Source organism: Ambystoma mexicanum, chromosome 12 (assembly GCF_040938575.1).
Source record: "Ambystoma mexicanum isolate Mex_15411 chromosome 12, UKY_AmexF1_1, whole genome shotgun sequence".
Classification (NCBI taxonomy): Eukaryota; Metazoa; Chordata; class Amphibia; order Caudata; family Ambystomatidae; genus Ambystoma; species Ambystoma mexicanum.
Window position 1 is genome coordinate 99365137 of NC_090936.1, and position 26008 is coordinate 99391144.

At 49.7% G+C, this 26008-nt stretch overlaps 1 protein-coding gene across 2 annotated transcripts in view; it reads left to right on the forward strand.

The window, feature by feature from the left end:
• Positions 1–26008, forward strand: part of STK38L (serine/threonine kinase 38 like) — a 419201-nt gene that overhangs the window by 119347 nt on the left and 273846 nt on the right. For both annotated transcript variants that reach the window (XM_069628096.1, XM_069628095.1), the window contains exon 5: positions 15713–15796. In XM_069628096.1, the coding sequence (XP_069484197.1) occupies positions 15713–15796 (84 nt within the window). The remainder of the gene's footprint in view (positions 1–15712; positions 15797–26008) is intronic.

The following is a 26008-nucleotide window of genomic DNA, read 5'->3' on the forward strand; positions in this document are numbered from 1 at the left end:
CGAGTTGAGGAGGAGGAAGGCAGGTGGAGAGAAAACAGAGGTTAGCAGGGCAGGGCAGGGCAGGGCAGAGGGAGGGAGGGAGGGAGGAGGAGGAGGAGCTGAAGAGGAAGGTCTTGAGGAGTTTCGGAACTTAAGGTTCTCTGGCTCAAGACAGAGAGGCAGAGCGGCTGTTTCAGAAGGAGGCACCTGCAGAGGATAAAGATCTATCCCCAAATCTGTTAGTGAAAGCGGCCCACCTACCGAGAGTTGGAGGAGGACTAGCAGAGAGTATTTAGGAAGAGAGCCTTGTAGGTAGGGTAGGCCCCGGCCCCAGAAAGCCTTGTGGATTATGCAGAGGGTTTTGAACTTGATCCTTGCAGCCACTGGGAGCCAGTGGAGGGATTTCAGTGCCGGAGAGATGCGGTCCCTGGGCTTGAGGCGAAGTAAACCTCTTGCAGTTCTGTTCTAGATGAGTTGTAGAGGAAGGAGAGTAGAAGTAGGAAGATTGAGAAAAAGGCTGTTGCAATAGCGTAGGAAAGTGAGAAAGTGTAAAAGGTAAAATACCTCTGAGGAGATGTAGTTGATAGTGGGACTTTTTGGAGATGTCTGAGATGTGCGAAGGGGAGAGAGTGGAGTCGAAGATGACCCTGCAATCTTTTGCCTCATTGGAAGGTGAGGGCGCAGGGCCAAGGGAGGCCGGCCAATGTGAGAGTGGGAAAGCAAGATCAGTTGTTCCAATGAGGACGATATCTCTTACTGGCATTCAGGCAGAGATCGTTGGCAGCACACCAGGGCTGAATTGTGGATAGACAGTCAGGGATGCAGGAGGAGGAGGAGGAGAAGAAGGAGAAGAAGGAGGAGGAGGAGGAGGAGGATCATGATCATCCACATAACACTAAAAGTTGGCGGTAAAGCTAGAGATGCTGTGGGCCAAGGGGGCATGTAGATATTGAAGAACCAGAGGGACGGTTAAACCCCTGGGGGGACACCACAAGTAGAGTGAGTGATAGAGGAGAGAAAGGACCCAAGTTCCGCCAGGGAGGGCTGGTCAGAGAAAGGAGGCGAGCCATGCCAGGGCCTGATCTGTGATGCCCAGGATATCCCGTAGCCCGTTTATCAGGATATTGTGGATTACCATATCGAAAGCAGAAGGGGGAGGTCAAGCAGAATTAGGGAAGAGGGAGAGTTTGTCAAGATTTGAGAGCAGATCTTTACAGGTGTTCAGAAGAGCACTTTCCGTGCCTCTGGATGCTCTAAAGCCAGACTGATGGTCATAGAGACAGCCAACAGATTCAGTGTGGGAGGGTAAGTTGGGTGATAGCCAGTTTCTCCAGGAGTTTTCCCAGGAAAGGGGTGATGGAGATCATGTGGTAGTTTGCTGGAATAGACTGGTTGGCAAAGGGTGCACAAGAGTGCTTGAGAGGGTAAAACTCAAGTGGCAAAAGAGAAGTTGCTGAGGCCGGCCAAGGCAGGAGCGAGAGTGTCAAAGGTGTCCTTGGACCACCTGTTTGGAAGAGGCTTTCGTAGACCAGACTAGTCTAGAGACCGCGTCAGGTGTGACAGGGAAGAGGGAGGAGAGGGATAGAGGGATAGAGGGGGTGAGGGTGGCTGAAGGGGGGCCAAGAGATGTTGGTGCTGGAGGGAGAGCAGAAGAGAGAGCAGACAGAATGTCCTCCATTTTGATGGTTAAATTTGAGGCCAGGGCTGAGCAAAGGATCTGGGCGGTTACAGTGGAGGATGTGGCTACGGTAGGCTTGGGAAGCTCCTTGCAGACGTGTTGGTGGATGTTGCTGCAATGCGGACTTGAATGTAGACTCTTTTCTTGGAGCGGATGCCGAGTCTATATTGCCTTTGAAGAAGGCGGCAGGCAGTGTGTCAGAGGGTGCACCGGGTGAACCTGAAGATCCCCATTTCCGTTTCGCTGCTCTGCACTTGCTTTTAAGGACAGCCAGATCGGAGTCGTACCAAGAGTTGCTCTTTTTGGCAGGCTTCAGTCGGACCCTCATGACAGTGGCAAGAGTGTTGGAGATGGAACGGTGGAAGTTTAGCGAGGGCTGTGTCAGGGTGGGAGTCAGCCGCAGGAGTAGATGGAGGAGAGTAGGTGAAGGCAAAGGCCGCAAGTGACACTCTTTTCATGGGTCGGATGAACTTGAAGGCAGAGGTGGTGTAGGGTGTCCCATTGCTAAGGGAGAAGAGAGCTTCAAGAGAGAAGAGAATGATCAGTCCATGAGAGTGAGGTAGTGAGGGGAATAGAGAGTGGGATGTCTGTGGAGATAAGAGCATCCAAGGTGTGGCCAGCAGTGTGCGTTGGAGCAAAGGGAGGAATGGAAAGAGAAAGTGAGTCCCACAGGTTGCGGAAAGGTCCTGAGGAGTCTGGAGAGTCAAGATGGATGTTAAGATCCCCCCCCCCCCCCCCCAGCAGCTGCAGGAGGAGAGGAGAGAATCAGCCAGGTTAGCCCATTCCGAAAGGAAGAGGGTGGTCAGGCCCGGGGGAGGATGGGGGGGGGTACGAAAGAAGGTGGCCAGAGTAAGAGAGGACAGGGGAGAGAGAGAACCTGCAGACCAGGTATTCAAAAGAGTAGACCTGAGTGGGAATAATGGAAACAGGAATCCACTCGGCAAAGCTCAATGCTACTCCACCTCCTGACCTGTTAGGCCTGGGCACGGAGAGGATCTTGTAGCCTTTGGGGAAAAGTGTCAAAACGCGTGACAGAGCTGTCCTTAAACCATGTCTGAGTAAGAGCCAGAACATTAAGGTCCAGGAGTTAAAGGAGGTGGCAGATGTCAGAGGAGTTACTGCTTTACAGCAGAGCGAGAGTTTAGTGTGGCAACCTGGAGCAGGTTGCCACTTTTGAAAGACTCGGGAGGGGAGGGTGCAGGGTACAAAGGTCCCCTCTGTAAGCATGATGGAGGTTAGAGGAGGCAAGAATGCCAAGTGTGTCAGTAAGGAGGTTGTAGGCAAGGAAGCCAGGATAGTGGAAGATGGCAAGGGAGCCAGTGTGGGAGGTGCCGCAGGAGGCAAGGGAGCTCCAGATGTTGTCAGCGTGGTGAGAGTAGGCAAGGAAGCCTGTATAGTTGAAAGCGACAAGGGACAAGGGGGGAGTTGTGAGCGAGGTCGTCATGTTGGTAGGGGGTAAGGAAGCTAAGGTGGGCCTAGTTGGCATGGGAGCCTGGGCGGCAGTAGAACTAGGTGGCAAGGGAGCCAGTGAAGATGAAATATGAAAGTTGATAAGGCGAGGAAGTAGCCTATCAAAATGTAAGAGGTTTGGTTGGAGCACTTGTAACAGGATGGTACCATTTTGATAGACCTTTATGATGGCCCTGCAGGTGGAAAAGGAGGCACGAAGGACCTCCCAGCCGGTGCCATCATTTGTGTGAAGAAGAGTAAGGAGATGGCAGAGCAGCCAAATGGGGAGTCCATATGTCGCGACAAGGAACTGAAGAGGATGTCGGTGAGAGTCTCTCTGGTAGAAGCACCGACATAGGTGTCGGCAATAGGAAGGCCAGGTTTGGCGCCCAGTATGTCCTTGAGTTTCTTCCTGCCAGACCTGGTGAGAGGTGAAGGATAGGAGATGGAGAAGCAGTTAGAATAGATGGGGGAGATGGTGCCATAGTGAGGGCCTCAGAGTGTGGTACACTTAACCAGGCAGAGCCGCTGAGGTACGTGGGAGGAGGTAAGCAAAGGAGGTAGCAAGCGCACAGGGAGAGACAATCCGGATATGGAAGAAACAATGGGATATGAAGCGGGTGAGGGAACAGATAACAGACCAGACAAGGGGCATAAGGGAGAGGGCGGGGGGGGGGAGGGTAACCAGTCAGCACATTGTGAAGATACTGGTGGGGGGTGCCTGTACTTCTGCTCTCTATATGGTAGAGGAGAGGCACAGAGGACCCCAGCCAAGATTCTCTATTCGGCAGCAATGGACGAGCAATCAAGGCCTAGCTTCTCAGGAGGTGATGCAGGCTGGTTCGTAAGTACAGTGTAGTCCCCGAACCCACACAAAGGAGTGTCCACACACTATATTACTGAAAACAGTCTTTATATAATTAATATTCAAAGGTATGTACACGATCACAATAACGCACTTTGTACTCGGAAATCAACAATGATAAATATATACAATTCTAAAGTGGTACCACCAATGTTATCAAATCTCATTAAAGTGCATCAACTGAACTGTTAAAATGTCACACAGATCAATAACGAGGAAACCAGCAATAGAGATAGGAAGGAACGCAAGATGGTTGAAACAATAGGCAGATTTCTGGCCCCTACCACTAGACACAGTTCTGTGTGGAGATGCCCCCTCCCCCCCACCTGGGCAACCTGTAGAATAAAGATATATAGCACAAGCCCAGTCCATATATTATTCAATAGTCTTATTTCCTCCTATAATGTTTTACTCCCCCAATGTACCTGGTGGAGTAGAGTTCTTCGAAGACGTGTCAAATGATCCTTCTTGAGTTACTCCCTTTAAAGCAGGAGCCATGGATCGTCGAGCGGTGTCGAAGATGGTAAACTTGGCGTCGATGAGAAGTTCAAGGGTGCCGAGACCACAACGTTGATCCAGGCGGTGCTCGTCAGCAACGTCCTGCGAGGATGAGGGGGTGCGGGGCACCTCGGCGATGTATTGTTCAGGACCGCAAAGAGTTTCAGAAGAACTGTGGCCCAACAAGGGCGTCGAGTCGTCGAAGTCTTTGTGGCCTTCAGGTGGCGAGAATCCCACCGGCGGATTCTCCTCGGCGCGTTGGTCGTCCTCGACTTTCTCCGGCTGAAGAAAACGGTCGACATTGCAGACAAGGGAGTTCTTTGATTCAAATGTTCTTAGGCAAAGGAGCGTGCGGCTCCGGTCGTCAGCGGCACGGCGTCAAGTGGTCCCCACAGCTGGGCAACACAACTTCGACGGGCCTCCAGCGGTTACACAAACCTGCAAACCCTGGTCGACAGCGACGAAGTCCGGGTGCTTTGCTTCGTTCTCCTCGGCAGTCTCGTCTCGGGTCAGCAGCCTTTCGAGGGTCTGACTTCCAGGGAGCTTCGGCAAAGTTTAGCGGTGCTCGATGGTCCCTCGGAGCACAGGAAGAGGGCGCCTTACCGGGTCCTCTCTCGGATCAGTCTTCGACGGATTCGGCAGCTTTCAGATTAGGTCGAAGCAAATGCAACAGCAAGTCTTCTTCTTGCAGCTGGGCGTCGAAGATCAGCAGTTCCAGTTACTCTTCAAGTGTAGACACAACTTCTAAACAATTTCCAGTGGTGAGAGGTCCCCAGATATACTATCCTGTCTCTCATCCACACTGCTGGGTCACACGCAGCAGCCAATCATACAGAAGGGCATTCATGCAGTCAGTCAGCCAATCGGGCACACAGTGCATTCAGGCCATCCTCCTCCCTCTCAGACACGCCAACCAGGAATGTGGATTGGGACAAGTACCTAGCCATTCAACACTACACACTGCATTCAGGCCAGTTTCGGGCAGGGCTGTCTCAGTCTTGGTCTCTCATACCAGAAACCAGACAGCCACAACAAGAAGTGCAAATTGGTCACACACTCCATTCACCCAGGTCCCACCCACAGGGTGTATCCACAACAGTCACTGGGAAGGCTCCAGCCAGTCTGGACTGGACTTCACAACAACACATTATATGGAACTTCCACCCAACAGCCAGTCAGGGGGAAGGGACAGAGTCAGGGCTTCCCGGGACTTCGGGAAAACAAGGTAACCGGTAATAGAAAGCAAGAGGCCACAGGGGCCATCTTGTTTTCCATCAGGAATCAACTGATTCCAGTGGCAGGGCCTGGGTATCCCAAAATGGAGGATACTCTGAGCACCTGTGAAATTCAGCATGGAGTTGCCACCAGCCCATACCCTGCTCTTCGGGCCACCCACAGGTGCCCAAAAACATACACTAGGGGCACAGGGTTGTACCCCCACCCATGGGTGCCGTAAGGGTATCCCATTGGTCTGTTCACCAAACCAAAAGAGAGCTGCACCGCCAGGAGTCCCACATGAACTCCTGTGCAAAAAACACGACAGAACACACGATAAAAAGGCAGTAAAGGACAAGGATACGGAGGCCCTGTCCCTCCGATGCATTTCCAGCATCACACACATTCCCATGTAAGGCAGGATGTGAACACAGCTAAATATGATTTTAGAACAGCAACAAAATGAATGCAGGATATGAGCAGAGATAGATTCGATTTTTTTAAAAACCGGCATCAAAACATGTTGGATGTGCACACAGCTAGATTCGATTTTTAAAAACAGGCATCCAAACATGTTCATATTTAAAAAATCTTCTGCTGACTATTGTGACATTTCACCAGGTCTCGTCACTACTCCCCAAGGGCGAGCCCTTTCCTATGAGGCTAGGGTGGTGAGGCCCCTCCCAGATAGTCCTCCTAGGGGTGGTAAATTGCAGGAGGACCTCATTGGGAGGGACTCCCCTTTGGGGATCAGGGCGTCCACCTGGAGAAAAGCCTCCATAAAACACAGTCACAGAATACCCTAGCCTCAGTATTACCCTCCACCCCCCACCATCAATAGAGGAACGAGGTGTTTAAGAATATGACTGTACCAAATAAAAAATCTAGTGGGACGAAGAAAAGCACGAAATGCATATGTAATAACAATATGCAAAATCAGCAAAGTACTATGACGAGGTGGCCCCAAAGGAAACATGACTGCTCCATGGAACTAGAGGAAGCATTGCAGTGTTCTGCAGGGGAGGATTCAATAGAGCAAGATAAAAGGAAAAGAATTACTAAAAGAAAAAAAGCAGCAAGAAGTAGCAGCAGAAGGGGAGCCAGTTATGCAGCCTGGAGAGCCTGGGAGTTTCAAACCAGGAGAAACAGAAGATTGTGGCAGGACTGGGGCAGCAGTGCGAGAGACGCGGGTGGTGAGTCGACAGAGTCCCGTGCTGGCCTGACAGGAGTCTGTCTGCAAGCAAGCTGGAAGAAAGACCCTGCTCGCGTGACCTGGACCAGGTGGACTGCGTGGTCTGGAAACCGTACCAACACTGGTGATCTTAAACCCTGCAGAGCTGCGCAGGCATAGTGAGAACCGTTGCGAGTACCATAACCCTGCAGAGCATATCGCAAGAGACCGCAACAAGGACCGCACAGGGTGCGTCCTGGAGGGCGACCTCAAAACCCAGGAAGAACCGGTAAACTGACCGGATAGAACCACAGGGTGGCAGGTGCTGTTAAGAACTGGTATGGATCGTAAAAATAATTGAAGAGTTCATCTGCAATGATCTCCATTATCGCAGTTGTCAGCCCAATACAACTGCCCAAGCAGACTGTCAGGAGTCCTCTCCCTCATTGCAGTGGTCCACCCAATATCGCTGGCTAAGCAGAGTGGAACGGGAGCCATCTCCCTCATCACATTAATTCACCAAATACCTCTGTTAAAACCGAGGGCATGAAGAGTTGTCTCCCTTGTCACTGTGGCCCAGCAAACATCATGAAGTCTGAGAGCTTTGGGAAACAACCCCCTCTTTAGGATATAGAAACCAGTAGAGACCTGCAAGAAAGATATAAAGAACCCTGGAAAAGATATCCATCATCAGAGTGTTAAATGGAACCCAAATAATGCAGAGATTTTCTACTTCCTGGAAGGAGCTAGAGACTAATCCAGGTTTTCTGCAAGAGTCCTTAAACACTAATGTGGAGAGCATTTATAGAAGGACCAGGAGAAGCGAGTCATTCCTCTGGTCCGTTGTGATGGGACATTGAAGGTGTTACTTCTATAAGTACTATAAGTACTATAAGTCTGTAGCAGCCAGGAGAAAGGAGTCTTTTTTCCTGCTGAAGAAAACTCAAACAACGCTTTAGTTAATTATGTTTACAGTGTAGGGGTTAGATTAGTTGGTTTCTGACAGGATGGTGAACATTTATTTTTGACTGACATTCTGACAGCTACTAACGTTGGGGCAGGGCAGGCCAGGCTAGGCCCCTTCGAAGTAGGTAGGGAGGTTTTCTTGAGTTACACAATAAGTTAGTCTCCTTCTACACCCTGACACTATGCAGAACATGATTCCACAATGGGACAAATCTGAATCCATCATTGGCAACTCGATCCGTCTGAGGATGTTAAATTGAGTAGCATTATATTGATTAATTAACATTTTTTTTACAGCTATTAAAAGCTGGGCTAAAGCGTCATGAAGCACTATTTAGAACAGATAATTGTTTACGTTTCTAAAGGAGATCTATACAACTTGTGTCAAAGGATTGTATGCAATCTATTGAGGCTGTTTATTTGTTTGAGACTGCAAATGAAACGTCTAATGAAGTGATTGATTGAATTTTCGCAATAAATTACTTCAGATCTTAGACCCTTTCTTTTTTCCTAACATTTTATTGGGTTTTCATAAGTGAGCATTACATTAAGTGCAAGAACAGATCAACGATCGTAAATCGTGGTCGAGTGCCAGTGTCTCTTAGTAGGAGCAGTGAGTGATCACATCCGTGGGCCGGACTGCCCTTGGCTGCTGAGGGGGGTCTTTGGTGAGCTGGATTGTTGTGGCCCGCGACTGGGGGTTAGTGAAGTAGGTTGATTTGGAGCCATCTGGTTAATGGGGGCCTTCTGGTGAGAGCCGGATATCTGGGGCATAGTCCATGAATGGGTCCCATATATTCAAGGCCCTATTCAGAGAGCCAGATCGGATTGCTGTGATTTGTTTCGGCGACTGCTATGTCCCAGCATTTCGCCCACCAGAGTGCCACTGAGGGCCCTTCTTTGTCTTTCCAAACCCTGGCCATCGCAATTTTTGCCGCTAGAAGTAGGTGAGAGCATAACCGGGGGATATGGCCCGAGAGTGGGAGCGCGCCCTCGCCGGTGTCGCCCAGTAGGATGATTCCAGGGTCCCAGGGGATGAATAGGCCAGAGATTTCTTTGATATGTTTGATTACCTCTCTCCAGTATCGTTCGGCTTTCGGCCAAGTCCATACCATGTGGAATAATGAGCCTGGGGTCGCACACCCGAGCCAACATGACCCGGAGATGTTAGGGTGGGCCTTATTGATTTGAGCGGGGGTTATATAATACCTATAGCAAAGTTTGTAGCCCCTTCCCTGTTTGTGATACATTGCAAACTTTTATGCAGCCTAATCCAAATTATTCCCTAGTTTTCAATATCTATTTCTTTGTCCAGGTCCTTTTCCCATTCAAGCATGTATCTTTCTTTTATAGAGGGGTCATCCCTATCTAGGAGTCCGTTGAGGGTCGAGGTTCTGCCTTTGCTAGTGGGGGTCGTGAGAGATAGTTTCAATGTGGTTAGGTCTCTGGAGCATTTCTCTCTGGTCGCTCTGTGGGATAGCCGGTGTCGGATTTGGGCGTAGCGGAATCTCTCTCGCTCGTTCACCCCGAATTTCACTTTGCACCTTTGAAATGAGATGGGTGCGCCTGCCTCAAGGAAGTCACTGGTTATTCGTAAGTCGCCCTCCCTCCATGATTGGAAGTTCTGTGGGGACATGCCTGGAGAGAATTCTGGGTTATTCCAGATGGGGGTTAGGGGACCCAGAGAGCAGCGAACAGCCCATCTGCGGGGCCGCAGCCCTCTAGCATCGAGCTGTAGTTCTAGTCGCAATCGGGGGACGCCAGTGGCTAGGGATTGTAGGTTGGGCAGGTGTGGTAGTGCGGAGGCTGGGACCGGGCACCAGGCTTCTTCGAGATTCGACCATTTCGGTATGTCTGATTCTTGGACCCAAGCGAATGCGTGGGATAGCTGCGCCGCTAGGGTATATCTGGCCAGGTCTGGGACTCCTAACCCACCCTGTGCTATCCCCCTCATCATTATTCGTTTACTGATGCAGGGTTTATTCCCCCCCCCCCCCCCCCCCCATACGAATTCTTGAATTTTCTTTTGTAGAGCTATTAGGGCTGGGCTGGGGATCTGAGTTGCTAGTGCTGTGCAGTGATATAGCCATCTAGGGATTAAGATCATTTTGATGGCAGTAATTCGCCCGAACCAGGAGATTTCCTGCGGTTTCCATCTTTTAAGGTCCTTATGGAGCTCTCTAATCAGTTGCAGGAAATTGCTGGAGTATAAGCGTAATGGGTCATTGGGGATCTGGACCCCAAGGTAAGCAATTGGGCTTGGTGACCATGGAATCGGCATGAGGGGGCTGAGGGAAGCTTTTTCCTGTTTAGATAGGTTGACTGCGAGTGCGGCGGATTTATTGAGATTTACCTTGAACCCTGATAATGTCCCGAATGCTATGATCTCCTCCCACAGGGCACCCGAGGATTCTGCTAGATTTGATGCAGTTATTAAAACATCGTCAGCGTATAGTGCTATTTTGTATTCTTGGTTTCCCACAAGTACCCCCCTAATTCTCGGGTTTTGTCTGATTTTTGCTGCGAAGGGCTCCATGGATAGAGCGAAGATTATTGGTGAGAGTGGACAGTCCTGTCTAGTGCCCCTGGATATATGGATTGTCTCTGACCTGGTGCCGTTGACTCGCAATTGTGTGGTGGGAGACTGGTAGTTGGCCATTACCCATATGATAAAGTTTGGGCCGAAGCCGAGGTGCTCGAGAACTGCCCGGATATATCCCCAATCAACCATATCGAAAGCTTTGTAAGCATCTAAGGAGATGACCGCCATTCCCACTTTTAGTCTATGGGCGCTCTCGATGATATTTATCTTTCTTGTAATGTTATCGTGGGTCGCTCTCCCTGGTATGAAGCCCGTTTGGTCTTGGTCGATCAGGGATGGTAGGATCGGGCCTAAGCTAGTAGCCAGCACTTTGGCGAAGATTTTGCCGTCGTTGCTGAGGAGTGAGATTGGGCGGTAAGAGGTGGCCAGTTAGGAGTCTTTCCGCGGTTTATGCAGCAAGAGAGTGAGCGATTCCGCCATTGAGCCGGTGACTGATTTCGAGAATAGGAAGGAGTTGAATAGAGCTGCCATTTGGGGTGCTAGGATTCTGGCAAATTTTTTATAGAAGTTTGCGGACAGGCCGTCGGGGCCCGGGGCAGTGTTTTTAAGATTTTTAATGACTTCCATGATTTCTTTGCTCGTGATGTGGGATTCTAAGGCTTCCAGCTGGGACGAGTCGATGGAGTGCGTTGTGCGCAGGTATTCTGGCAGATTGTCTATGATAGATTTGTGGTACTTGAGTAGTTCTTCGATTTTCTCTGCCTCGGTGTAGTGCAAGTTACCGGCTGCCCCCCTTAGTTTCAGGATGTTGTTTCGGGAGCGAAGCTTTTTCAGTTTTTGCGCTAGCACTTTATTTGCCTTATTACTTCTGCTGTAATAGAATTGCCTTGTAAATGCTAGCGATTTGGCTGTGCGATCGGCATAATGCATTTCCAATGCAGTTTTCGCTTTCCTCAGGGCTCTTTCTGTTTTTCTGGAGCTGTGTAATTTCAATTCATTCCCCAGTTGTTTTACTTTGTCCTCCAGCCCGGCCGACACAATGTTTGAAATTCTTCTCTGTTCTGTTCCGGCGCTGATTAACGTGCCTCTGACGACTGCTTTCATGGCATCCCAGATGATATTGATGGGAGAATCCTCTGTCGTGTTTTCTTTGAAGTAATTGGAGATGGTTTCTTCGGTTTCTGCTCTGATGCATATATCTAATAACAGTGAGTCATTGATCTTCCAATGTCTTTGAACAGGGTGCTTTTGGCCTGAGATGGTTAGAGTAGTCGATACTGGGGTGTGATCCGATATCATACCAGTGTGGATTTCTACGTTGTTAAGACTGGGGAATAGGACTCCTGAGATTAGTATGAGGTTTATTCTTGAAAATCCTTTGTGGACCGAGGAGTAATGGGTGTAGTCTCTCGCATTGGCATTGAATAGCCTCCTGGTGTCGACCGTTTCAGTTTCTCTAAGCAGTTTGGCATTGGCCAGGGCATGCGTAAAGTCTGCGTTTGTGGGGAGAAGAGTCTTATCCATTTGTGGGTTTGGTATGCTATTGAAATCCCTGCCCATGATGAGGTGGCCTTTGCGTAATGCTGTGATGGTGGACGTTAGGTTTGCAATTAAATTAGCTTGAGCTGTGTTAGGGCCGTAAATCGAGACAATAGTGATCAGGAGTTCTTCGAGGAGCCCCTTTAGGAGGAGGAAGCGCCCATCCGGATCCCTCTTTATAGCAATCTTTCACAGTGGGATTTTGTCGCTTAGGAGGATTGCCACTTCTCTTTTCTTTTGCCCAGAAGAAGCGAAATATCTTCTTTTGTACCTGTGTAATCTAACCCGGCCTTCGTCTTCTTGCAGCAGGTGGGTTTCTTGGAGAAGTATAATATCTCCCGATAGTTGGCCCAGTCTGTATTCCACCGATTCACGTTTGCATGGTGAATTTAGGCCTTGGACGTTCCAGGTGAGGATTGTTATGTCATTGGCTGCAGCCATTAGCTTTTATGGTTGGCGATGGATGTGTCTCTGTCCATGATCCCCTACCGGGGTCGAGAGACTGATGATGAAGGGCGATTGTTGCTTTGAGCTCGTGGAGGTGTTGTTGTTGTTACGTCGTACTGCTGTCTTGAGTGCAAGGTCTGTGAGGGCCAGAACCCCCTTCCATGGCCTGTGGTCATTGAAACCCATTTACCCCCCTATCCCCCCAAAAACAAGAACACGTAGGGGAACTGTCATCCCACTGCCACCGGGGAACTGGTGGCACCAAAGCGCATGATAATGGCTAACTGGGCCGCTGATGAGGAATATGCTGGAGCTCGAACGGTGCTCCCACACTGTCGGTGAGACTGAATGTGGTATTCTTTGTGGGGTGCATCCCTCCGGGGCTCGTGTTAAAGGCTCATGTGGGTCAGGTGGTGTCCCTCACCTTGTACATGTCGGGCCACAAAGGCTGCACGCTGGGGGCTTGAGAGCCGGGGAATCGCCAGTTTGTTGATGGTTAGTCATCCCGGTTTGTTATCTTTCTTCGGGGGACCACGGAGTCTGCGCCACTGGCCCGCTTTTGACCATTCCCCTGTTGAGGGTTTGTCCTGCTGAGGGCGATTCGGTTCTTCAGAGCTGGACTCTCCATCCGAGACCCCCAGGCCCATGAATTTCGTTGCTTTTTTCGGTGAGCTGATTTGCTTCTGAGATCCGTTCCATTTAAACCGGACCGTGGCAGGAAAACCCCATTGGTATGGGGTTTGTTTCTCGCATAGCCATTCCGTTAATGGACGCATGATTTTTCGTTTTTGTAGCGTGGAGGGCGCCAAGTCCTGATAGAAAGAGATTGTGGCTCCCCGGAAGGTTATCTGTCGCATTTGTCTTGCCTCCCGCATGATTTCCTCTTTTAGCTGGAAGAAGTGGACCCTGACCAGGACGTCTGGAGGAAAGTTGGATTCCCGTCTTGTGGATGTTCTATGTACTCGATCCAGCTCCAGGGGAGAGGTATCCGGGAGGGTGATTATGAACCTGAGGAGTTCAGAGACAGAGTTTTAGGTCTGCGTCTGTGATGGAGGTAGGTATGCCTCGCAGGCAGATGTTGTTCCTCCGGGAGCGATTTTCAGCATCTTCCTGTTTAGCTTCCAGGAGATTACATTTCGCCTCTAAGGCTGTAATCCGGTCCCTGTCCAGTTCCCCTTTGAATCTTTGATCATTCCAGTTCGGCCGTTCGGTGTTCTATTTTGGCCCACCCGCTTAGCCAAGATCGTGATTTTCTTTGTGACCTCTTCTGTGCTTTTGTGTATTTCTTTTGTTAGGGCTGATAGGAGGTCTTGTAGGTCGGATTTGGTGACCAATTGGGAGGGATCTAGGTTTGGCGTGGGTACTGTAGTCGTGGTGATGTTGGTGGGTTCTTCTGAAGAGTCCCCCTTTTTTGATCCATCGGCTACTGAGTAGGGCATCATGGAGACAATGTCCGCTTGCTTGGATGCTTTGCTGTTTCTGGACATGCTGATGCGGAGGTTATCCGGACGGGAGCTTTAGTGTATCCTTGTAAGAGCAGAGTTCGGGAGCTCCCGCAGCGTTCCGGGCCCGACAGGACCCAGAGTCTGGAGGACAGCTGTATGAGGACAGAGGTGAGTGGACGATTTCTGTTCACGGATGGGCACGAGGAGCCTCAGAGCTTGCTATTGTAGGCCCGGGAAGATAGAGAGGGTGGTAGGGGGAGATGAGGTGAGTAGAGTGGCCGTGTCCCCAAGGGGTGGTTGGGACCCGCAAGAGCGATCCAGGAGAGGCCGATGGGCGAGGTGGACCGGAGCCCGGTTAGCTTGGGTATATAGACTATGGCCCAGGCAGTTCCACTCACCCCACCCCGCTCCTTACCTCGTCTATTCTGTGTTGGCGGTGGTAGCGATGAAAGTTGAGACCTCGGGGGCTCCGGGAAGCGGGCGGTGCAGCGGGTCGGTGTAGCGGGCTCTTGCGGTGTTAGAGGTTCTTTGTTCCGGGTCCGCTGTGCCATAAACGTGGTTGAGGGTCCTTGGATGCTGTGGAGTGAGGGGCCTCTTGTGCAATGTTCAAGTGTGAATCGGGGTGCTGATCCGGGGCCCGGCTGGGTGGACCAGGTGGGACATCTGCGTGGTTTGTCTCTCTATTCGGGGCCCCAGCTGGTGTTGGGACCTGCGACTCGCGCTCGCTGGTGGAGGGGAGCCTCGGGGCTCCAGAGTTCAAATGCAGAGGTCAGAGCGGAGACACCCTGGGATCGATGTGTCTCCCCTTGCCGCCTCAGCGGGATGTATGCCGGGGGGGGGTCTCTGGATGCTGCAGGCAAAGGGCCTCCTGAACAGCGTACCCACTGGGAGCAGGGCGCCGAACCTGGACCCGGGTGGCGAGGTGGCGTTTCGCTGGAGGGTTGCGTGATGTGTCTCCCTCAGTTCGAGGCCCCTGGCGGATGCTAGGACCCGTACCAGGCGCTCACAAGCGCGGGGGTGGGGGAAGGTCCGCGAGTGCTGTGGTCTTTGTGCGGGGAGGAAAGAGGAGGCTGCTCAGGGCTCCGGGATCCAGATGAGAGGGCTGGTGCGGGGGCACCTCGAGATCGATGATTTCCCCCCGCCTCTGCAGTGGGATGTATGCCGGTGCCGGGGTGCTTCACGGTGGGTCCGTTGCGGCCGATGCGTGGCGGATGCTGCCCAGGAGATCAGAAGCTGCCACTGCCAGGCACGATGAGAAGGTGCAGGGGAAAAAGTCCGACCGAGCTGGAGGTCGGGCCGGGATTGCTGGGCGGCTTCAATTACATAAGTGCGCCCCCCCCCCCCCCCCATGGGGTGGCCTCCGTCGATGCCACCATCTTGAATTTGATCGGGTACCAAAGAGATAAACAAGCCGAATTGACCTAAATCGGACTCGAGGCGGGAACCCGTTTGGATGATAGGTGCGGCGATGGTTCATGAGCAATCACTGTTAGTTTCTTCCCATAACGGGGTCTGGAAGCGGCGTAGATTATGTTGGCGCCTCGGGCCGTACAGGAGCTCCTAGGAAGCCCTACCAGTCATGGCGGCTCCGAGCCACGCCCCCTCCTCTTAGACCCTTTCTAAAGATGAGCTTGTGTCCAATGTCAAGTGATCTATTCATAGAACTAGTTCTGCGTTTGCTCCTAGCTGATTTCAAAGTAGACTTTGCTTTTATTTTCTGTGAATATCTTTACGTTGAGTTGCATGGCAACCTCATCACTATCAATTTTATTTAACTGACACCAGAAAATGTTGAAAAACTGTAGGTTTCCTAAAGATAACTTGGAGGACGATTAAGGGGTAATTACTGTGGGGAGAGCAGTATTAAAAACTGCAGTAACTCTTTCATATTGAGCATGTTTTTGTCTCTGGATTTCAGGTACGCCTTGTGCAGAAGAAAGACACTGGTCATATATATGCAATGAAGATTTTGAGAAAGTCTGATATGCTGGAAAAGGAGCAGGTGTGTAGAATGTATAGCTCTAATATATGCTGGGTTTAAAGTTTTAGGAGTTGCGTTTTGGGTTAAAATATTGTAAATATAGATAACTGGCAAATGGACCTCCCTTTACCAATAGTTTATTTCTATCAAGCACACTATAGACTTGATCACCCCAAGGCTCATTGCTCTTGCAGAAAGTATAGACAAAGGGCAATGAACTTGTAGAGCTTGCAGTTCCAAGTTTTCAAATGATTGGGTGTTAAGTGTTTCTTTGGGTCCCCTCAAGTGACATGTGCTGTGGTTAAGATCCATTGTGTTTGCTTATCGGCATTCAACCCCTGTAGATTTTATGATTGTACATTCTAGACCCTAGTGTAAGCGGGGGGGGGGGGCTACATGCTGCTAACCGGGAGAGGGGCACACACGTGTAGACTTAGTAGATGATGAGAGGATCTGTAGCTTTGCTGTGGGATCAATATAATCTGAATCGCACTTCTAAAACATGCTTTCACCTACTAATGGACAATATTTCTTTGTGGTCGTTGTCCCATGCATCGCTTCCCAGTGCTGATATTGACAATAGACGTACAAGCAACAGAGATGAGCAGAGCTCTGTATTAGAATCCACGTAATTGCATTCTTAAACCACCAGGCACAGATTTAATTCCAAAGCACTTGCATAATATAAAAATAACTTTTTTATAAACTCCCATTAATTGCGATTTCAGGAAATGGCATAATGTGAGTGTTTCAACCCAGCCCAGCTACCGGAAAGGCAGACACGGCAGAGCTCTGATACTAACTCCTGTGCTCTACGGGCAACACATCCTTAGAAATCTCTTAATATGCTCAAACATGAGTGCCCCAACGCACGTGCTAGCGGAGCAGACAATCCTTTCCTATCTCCTCGCAAGCTCTCAGTAGAAGAATACATGACTACAGAATGAGAGCACACCCAGAGCAACTGTTCTGTTAATCTGCTTTTATACTGTGCACATCACCACGGTAGTGGTCTTAAAGCAGCAAAACCTTGTACGATAGCTGAATTGTGACCCCAACCAGGGTGTTCAATAGCCAGTAGTCGGTGTAGTGAAATGTAAATGGACTCTTGAAATGCTGTTGCAGAGTGGGGGGGTGGGGGGGGAATACTACATCACGACCCACAGTCACAAACTCTCAGGGTGACTCCGGAGTTCTCAGATTTCTGACACTTAGTGGTACCTGAAGAGTGCAGAAGAGTCCTGCATGCAGCAAGAGCCTTCTCCACTAAATGCTCATACAGATGTGGAAAAGGTTTTGCACATGTGGTGCGCAGCAAGACCTATGACAGCTGGAAATATAACTGGACCGGCTCCTTCCATACCTGTTGAGTGTAACCCAAGGAGGGCTGTCCAGTGTCTCTATCGAGTGCCCCTAGCAGCGATATCCAGATACAACAGAAGGGGCACTCCCCCTTGACTCAGTGACAGGATAATTAAGCATTTCGTGATGGGCCTTTTCTGCTTGTTCCCACCAATCAAAAAATCGGCCCCATAATGGAGCCAATTCGGCACCAGAATGGAGCCTCAGTACAGTGCTCTCGAGACTTATGAAAGCACCCTTCGAAACTGCACATATCAAGTATGTAGTGAAACATATTGATTGTAATTAAAGTATTGAAATGCTAGATGAACTATATTTTCGTATAAATGTTTTAATAAGCAGATATACAATAAAATAAACCACCATGTGCCATGGTAAGTGATGAGTGTCCGAATATCAAGCACTGGCAATTAATGAACCATGTCCACGCTTCTTTAAGTATAGAGTGGTGTTAAAAACAAACCTCTGCTTCATCCCTAAAATGACTATATATTTTCATGTGAACTTTATCCTCGTCCTGCCAACTTTTCTTTCAAAATGTCACTTAACTGGTGGAGATCTCCTTAAATTTCCTAGGTGTTAAAAGGGCGATAACATACTGCTTGGACAGAATGAAAACATTCAAGGACTCTACGCAACTGTTTGTAGGATTTGGCCCTGCCAACATGGGTAAAGCCATCTCAAAATAAGGGTTGGTGAGGTGGATTACCTTGGCTATATACCTCTGTCATCATAATGCCAATAAACTGTTAAAGGGCAAGGTTCAAAGCCACTACACTAGGGCCACAGCGGCACTGTGGGCAGGAAGCCTGCTATTGGGCATACGTCAGGCGGCTGCCTGGGCAGTGCCCCGCACCTTCACCTGGCCTTTATCCTTGCCTTCACCGCAGCATCTCGTATTGGTATGTATTCTATTCAAAACATGTGCATCTATGAAGGATCCAATGCTAGAGAAGGAGCGCATTGTTTACCTGTAACTCCTGTTCTCCATCATACGTATATTTCATAGTTTCACATGCGCCTGCCTCCACCAGGAGGAGGAGAAGGAGGAGGAGGAGGAGGAGGAGGAGCTTTGCATGTATGCACTCCCTCCACCTCTGTTTCTGTCCCCTTTCTCCTCCTATCCTAATCCATGTTCTCTAGTCCCCCACACTTGGATATATTATGTAGAATAGAAGACCCCATCCAGATAGGACATACTGAGACGAGGGCGACTGAGGACCACCCAGATGGAGTACATGGAATTAATGGGACGAAGATCAACTGCCAAGAAGTAAAGAGCCTACCATAGTAAGCAGTCCAGTATGAATACTACATGAATATAAAAAGGGAAGGACGACTACACATTTTGTCTAACACCCCCTGGAGGAGCTGCATCCGCATGTCAGTCGAAAAGACGGGAGTCCGAGATGCCAAGACTGGAGGAGGCTGGTTAAGAGCAGGGCCAGTAGCAGGAGGCATCAAGGGAAGCTGGCAACCTGCAGAGGACTAGAAACCAGGTGCACAGGTTACTGGGAAGGTGCAAGGGCCAGGGAAAGTCCTGTGAAAAGTCCCAAGGGGAAGAAAGTCAGGGAAGCCCCGCGAGAGCCATAGGAAGTAGGGCAAGCCCTGCAAGAGACATACACAAGGGTTGAGGACCCTTATCAACTCGGAAGTCCTAGAAGCACTCAGATGGGTGTCTGGAGCCTACACATTGTTATGTGAACTTTGGTTAAGAAGTAAGATGGCTCAGGTACTGATTGTTAAAAGAGAAAGACCCTTAAGAACAACTGATCTTCAGCAACAAATCTGGCAGGTTACTGAAACAGACTTGTTACATCAGTGTACCCGAGAAAGGCCAGAGGAAGGGAGACATTTCCCCATCAATCCTTTGAATGCCAGTTTTGAGAAGCCTGAGAAGGGGAGGGAGAAGGAAGCACTGACCCATCCCCCACCACCCACCAACACTGCGAGCTGGAAATAGAACTGAAGAGACTTTCTTATCTATATACTGGACAGATTATCCATCTTGGTGAACTTGCTGGCAACCTTTGATTTAACACAAGGAGAAGAACTGTCCTTTATTTAGTTTCCTCATTGAGAAGTGAACATGAAGCTATCATCCAGGAGGAGCGAGTAATCCTTATGGATCAAGATACCCAGTTTTCCTCGGGTTAGTTTAGAATATATATATATATATTTCTGAGGCTTGTGGAATCTGCTTAGATCACATGCTGTGCATAGGCTGACATCTAGTGGAAGCTGCGGAGTATTAGTTTGTTTTTCGAAACTCGAAAATGGGCGTCGACACAGGGCGTGCCAGTAATACTATCCCTAGTGTGACGTCCCCTGTACCCATGATCCCTCACGCGTCTAGGACCCTCAGATTGTTTTTTTCCGCCATACTGGTCGGAAGCATTTCGCGGAGTTCCTGGCACTAAGCCATTATTTTGCAAAATATTGATAATTTTACCCCTTTCTCCACCCCAACGTCGAGATACCGAATTTCTACACTCTACGCCGGATCGGAGAGGATTTCGACCGTCGACTGCACAACGATTTTGGGCCCTGCAAGTAGGGAGAGTGGGGGGTGGTCATACTCTACACTCTTGTAATATATAGATACACTTCTATATTCCTACATTTACCAGCCCGCTGCCACAAGGTGCGTACGGAGGGTACCCCTTTCCAATTCTGCCCCAAGTGCAATCGCAAATACCCTTGGGTCGACGGGCACGCCACGTGCAACCTCTGCTTGCCGAGGGACCACCCCGAGGCAAATTGCAGAGCCTGTAGTAGGTTTAAGCCTAAAACACTTAAGGACCGTTCAATCAAGCGTTGGGCCCACCACGCCAGGCGTCAAGAGGCCATGGCAGCGGAGGGCGCCTTCAGCGACGGCAGCGACGCCGTACTTCCGGACGGCGAGGGCTTTATGGCGTCTAAAGACAGCCGAGCGCAAGTCCCCGACCTCGGAAGGTCGACCGGCAGGCTGGCTATGGGGAACACCCCCGGCGACACGAGTGCTTCCCATGACACTTTCACAAAACACACAAAGTCCAACCGAGACTCGACGCGCACGTCGAGTTCTCGGAAAGAGGCACGTAGAGAACGGTCCGAATCGGCGTCCTCTGGGCGCTCTCGATCTAGATCGCCACACGATGCCAGGCAAGCATCCACTATTGCCAAGAGTGCCTCGCTCCCTAAGGTCACGGAAGCTCGATCGTCGGGAGACGAAGCCGACTTCCACCCTCATGCCGCACTCCAAGAGTCGGCGCCCGCAAACCGAATTACTACAGATCCCGAACCCCTACCTCCACGCTCGAAGGATAGGGTCAAGACCCCCGAACCTCGACGCCAGGTGTCGAAAAGCTCAGAGGGCCCTAAAACACACGGGGAAACACTCCTCCAGTCACGGGGATGGAGGGAAACAGCAAAGGAAGCAGTCTCTACCCACTTCCAAGCCTGTAGAACACTCCACTCCTCAAAAACAGAAAGACAAGTCCAGGTCTTCTAATAACACCAAAACCCCTGCACAGGATACCAAGTCTAGTCAGGATACATTTGAAAAACTCCCAGAAAGGGTCATTCCCAGTTCCAGAGAATGGACCAGTGTTGACATAGATAGGGTAATGTCAAGAATGTCATCTTTGGCAGATTTTTATGCTAAAAACCCAGAGCACTTTCTTGCTTATACTCCCGATGGGTCAGCACCCTCTGGCTCTAAGGATCCTATACCTCCAAGTACAAGGTCCCACTTTGAGACACCAACAGGGTCTTCAGACCCCTTCTACGTCCAGCCCTACTCTCATTACCAGGGAGAGACCTCCTTTGTTGAGGATCCAGATTTGGGCATGGTGGAGGAACAAACTGGGACAGGCTACTATGGGGATGATGAGGATCAAGATGAGGAGGAGGAAGACCCCTACAGGGTAGACTCCCTAGTAGAAAGAGAGGCCCCCATTACCGACTCCCATGTCGACAACCAGCCGCTCCTGAATGAAGTGCTGTCCCGAGCAGCCGCACATTTCCACATCGACACCCAGGGTGCCCAGGAGGAAAGAGACTTCGCAGAAGTTAGTGGGGGAGAGGAGGCCTGTTGCTCAGGCCATCCCTATCCTAAAATCTATTCAAAGAAGAATAGACCCGTCACTCCTCAATCCTAACCTCACCAGAGCACAAGAATCACATCAACCTTCTAGAGCTTCTGGCAGTATTCAGAGCGCTTCAAGCTTTCGAACCCTACCTTTTTAAACCTGTCAGTGAAAATCCGGACGGACAGCACTACAGCCATGTTCTACCTTAACAAACAAGGAGGGACTCGCTCGCCAAATCTGTCCAAGCTTGCCCAGAAAATCTGGATATGGGCACTCAGACGGAACATCTTCCTGTCATCGCAACATGTTCCAGGGGATAGACCTATTCGCCACAAGCGAAAACAGACAATGCCCAGGATTCGCATCCAGGTTCCCCCAACCAGACTCCCAGGGGAACGCCCTGTGGATGAACTGGTCAGGGATGTTTGCGTACGCTTTTCCACCAACTCCTCTAATCAGGAAGGTGGTCAACAAGCTCAACAGAGAATCTATGACGCTTGTCCTGGTTGCTCCCATGTTTGAGACAACCATGGTTCCCACACTTAAGCAGACTGGCGGTGTGCGAACCCATCAGACTTCCGAGCTGGTACAACCTATTGTCCCAGCACCAAGGTCAAACAGTGCACCCTCAACCCAACTCAATGAACCTGGCAGCATGGCTCCTGAGGTCATAGAGTTTGGACATCTCAAATTACCACAGAGGTGTATGGACATCCTAAAAGAGGCTAGGAAGCCCAACACGAGGCACTGCTACTTTGACAAATGGAAGAGATTTGTAATCTGGTGCCAGAGTAAGCAAGTCAACCCAGTTTATTGCACTCCTTCCACTATTATTACTTACATGCTCCACCTGCTGGATGCGGGGCTGGTTTTTAACTCAGTGAAGGTACACCTGGCAGCCCTGTCAGCATACACCACTTCCCATAACAAGGTGTTGTGGTGGAAAGTACCAGTAGTTAAGGCCTTCATGGAAGGAGTAAAGAGACTTCACCATCCTATTTCTAACCCACCACCAGGATGGGACCTGAACGTGGTGCTCTCTAAACTCATGGGCCCCCCATTCGAGCCCATGCATAAAACGAGTCTCAAACACCTGACTTATAAGACTGCCTTCTTAGTAGCCATTACATCCAGAAGAAGGGTCAGTGAAATTCAGGCTCTGTCAGTGCAGGATCCTTTCTTTACTATTCATAAGGATAAGCTGGTTTTACGGACACACTCTAGGTTCTCACCTAAGTTTATTTCCAGATTCCAGGTAAACCAGCCCATCGACCTTCTTCCAAAACCCACAAAGCTCGGCTGAGGTTAAACTACACACCCTAGATGTGCGTAGGGTGGTCCTTTACTACGTAAACAAGACCAGACCGCTTAGGAAAACAGATCAACTGTTTGTCTCCGTAGCCACAGGCAAGGAGGGAGATCGCGTCTCTAAGGGTGCCATCTCCAAGTGGATTGTCAACTGTATCCAGTTGTGCTACTCTCTTTCTGACAAAACTTTGCCTTTTACGCCCAGAGCCCACTCGACAAGAGGCATTGGGGCTACTCTGGCTTTCATTGCAAATGGTCCCCTTGACACCATTTGCAAAGCAGCTACTTGGAGCTCTATTCACACTTTTACTCAGCACTACTGCATTGACACCCATTCCAAGACAGATACTCAAGTGGGACAAGCGGTTCTAAGACATTTATTTGCTCATGACCCTTCTCAAATCCCACCTCCTAACACTGCTCGCTAATCTATGCACAGCATGTGATCTAAGCAGATTCCACAAGCCTCAGAAGGGATACATTACTCACCGTAATCGTATTTCTGATGCTCGTATCTGCTTAGATTCACATGCGACCCACCCTTCCTCCCCTCTGAGAGAAGGTGCATGGATGCTTGTAGTCTTATCTTATCTATCTTCTATCTGCTTGGATCATCTGTACTCCCGATGCTACCTCATGTCACAAAAAATACAATCTGAGGGTCCTAGACGCGTGAGGAATCGTGGGTACAGGGGACGTCCCACTAGGGATAGTATTACTGGCACGCCCTGTGTCGACGCCCATTTTCGAGTTCCGAAAAACAAACTAATACTCTGCAGCTTCCACTAGATGTCGGCCTATGCACAGCATGTGAATCTAAGCAGATACAAGCATCAGAAATACGATTACGGTGAGTAATGTATTATATAATATATATATATATGAGGCTTGTGGCATCTGCTTAGATCAAATGCTGTGCATAGGCTGACATCTAGTGGAAGCTGCAGAGTATTACAGTTGTTTTCGAAACTCAAAGGGACGTTGACAGTGTGTGGCAGAAATACTATCCCTAGCGTGATGTCTGCTGTACCCATGATCCTTCACACGTCAAGGTCCGTGAGATTGGTTTTTGTCCGCCATCATAGACGGACGCTTATAGCGGAGTTCCTCTTTCGGCTATCGCCATTTATTATCAAATGAACGATAGTTCTTCTGCCAATCCTTTTATACTCACCGACTATTGATACAATCCGACCACGTTGGAGAACAAGAAACAACTGTCTAAATACTCCCATCGACAGATCCCTTCTGGCCTTGGAAGGCTGCTACGGGCTTCGGCCCACACAGTAGGGAGAGGGGGGGGGGAGGTCATTTTAGAATGCATATACCCTTTTTTTGTACACTTTCCCTTAGCTGCTGTGTCATTCCGTTATGGAAAGGACCCCCTTTAAATTGTGCCCCAAGTGCAACAAGAAGTTCCTGTGGCAAGATAACACCTTGTGTGTAACCTTTGTCTCCCACGACACCACGTCGAGGGTTCTTGTCAAGCATGTAGACTCTTCAAACCCAAGACTTTGAAGGACCGATCTACTAAATGCTGGGCCCACTATGGCAGGCAGCCCGAGGCCATGGACGTGGAGGGTGCCTTCAGAGATGGCAGCAACGCTGTGGTATCCGACGGCGAAGGCGACTGGGTTACTCCGGTTTCCCAGGTGCAGGCCCCTGACCCAAATAGACAGGCCAGCGACTCTGTTACGGGGACAACACCCGGCGGCGTAAGCGTATCCACAACCCGCCACACCAAACACACAACCCACCGCCGAGACTCGACACACGTGTCGAGCAAACGGCATTGCACGACGTCTAGGGAAAGGTCATTTGATTCTTTGTCCTCTGGGCTCTCGAGATCGCCACATGACAAATCCTGACTGTGGAAAGGCAGATCAGACGTCATGGATAAAGAGATTACTGAAGATCGTGAATCGGATCTTGAGATTTCGGATCGGCTCGTAGCCGAGATTCGACGGCCTACACCGAAATCTGTAGAAAGGCCATTACAAACGGAACTAGCCCATCTTATTGAAAAACACGTCCCAGCAGGCCTTAGTATTGCAAAGGAAGAGTTCTTCTAAGACCCCTCATAAATCTAAATCACAGAAGGCCCCTCACAAGAGTAAGGAACATCAAGTACAGGATTTCCTATCTTCAAAGATGAGAGCTGCGCCATCTTCTGTACTCCCACCCACTCCAGAAGATTTAGGCATCACACCTCCACCAAGGGTCATCCCTAATTCTGCAGAATGGTCTTCTGCTGATATAGATGGGGTCATGAGGAGGATGTCTTTCATGGCTGATTTTCTATGAAAACAATCTAGATTCATTTACTAGCTTCCACTCCATCACCCCTCCCCCTACAGCACCAGCCTCTGGGTCTTGGGATCCTATTCAACCCCCTACTAAAGGGTCTCGCCCCAGTGAGCCAGTGCAGGATCAAGATCCCACTGTCATTGAACTATATGACCAGGACTTTGATCATGAGGATCTATATAGTCAGGAGGCCGCAGACCCTTCTTATGGAGATAATGAGGACGATGAGTGTGATCCAGATAGTCATGTACAGCATTGATCCCCCTGTGGGAGACTCACCCGTGGATAATCGTCCTTTTTTAAATGAAGTACTCATGAAAGCAGTAGAGCATTTCCAAATATCTACTCAAGAAGATCCACAGGACAAAGATTTTGTGGATGAAATCTTGGGAGATAAAAAGGCTGTGTCTCAATTTATTCCCCTACTAAGGTCTGTCCAGCGAAAGGTGCAACCTTCGCTAGAGACACCACATCAGATGCGAGCGGTGAACCCTCACATAGCAAAACATTTCAAGCCTGCTCCATCTGACCCGCCGTACATCAGGGGTCAACTAAAGCCTGACTCGCTTGTCGTTAATACGACAAGGAAACGGGCAGGTACTCCCCTAGCCGCCTCTTGAGGCTCCTCCAGACAAGGAAAGTAAGAGGCTATATACTGTGGGCAGGAAGGTTGCCTCTTCCGCTGCTTTCCAAACCAGAATAGCTAATAGCTCTACTCTATTAGCCAGTTTCAACTGTCATAAATGGGACGAGGTCTCAGCTTTACTCTCCCACAGAACCCCTCAAGTCTCAGCACTAGTGGCTTCAGAAGGAAGGGCAGTTTCCAGCTGCTTGCTGAAAACCATTCTTGATGCCGCAGACAACGCCAGCAGAATCATATCTGAGGGAACCATTATTAAGCGTCACACATGGTTCCGCCAATCCGGTTTTAAACCAGAGACGCAGGCTACTCTCATTAACATGCCCGTCGAGCCCAATCTTCTCTTTGGCAAGGCCGTCGAGGACGCCTTGAAGACAGCTAAGAAAGAATATGACACTCTAAAGTCATTGGGACAATTGACCAATAAACCTCCTGGCCAAACGGGAAACTGTACTTTTTGTCGCTCACAGGGACAATTTTCCCAGATGGGTTCCACCTACAACCAAAGTCAGGGAACAGCCTGGGGAAATAATCAAGGCCAAG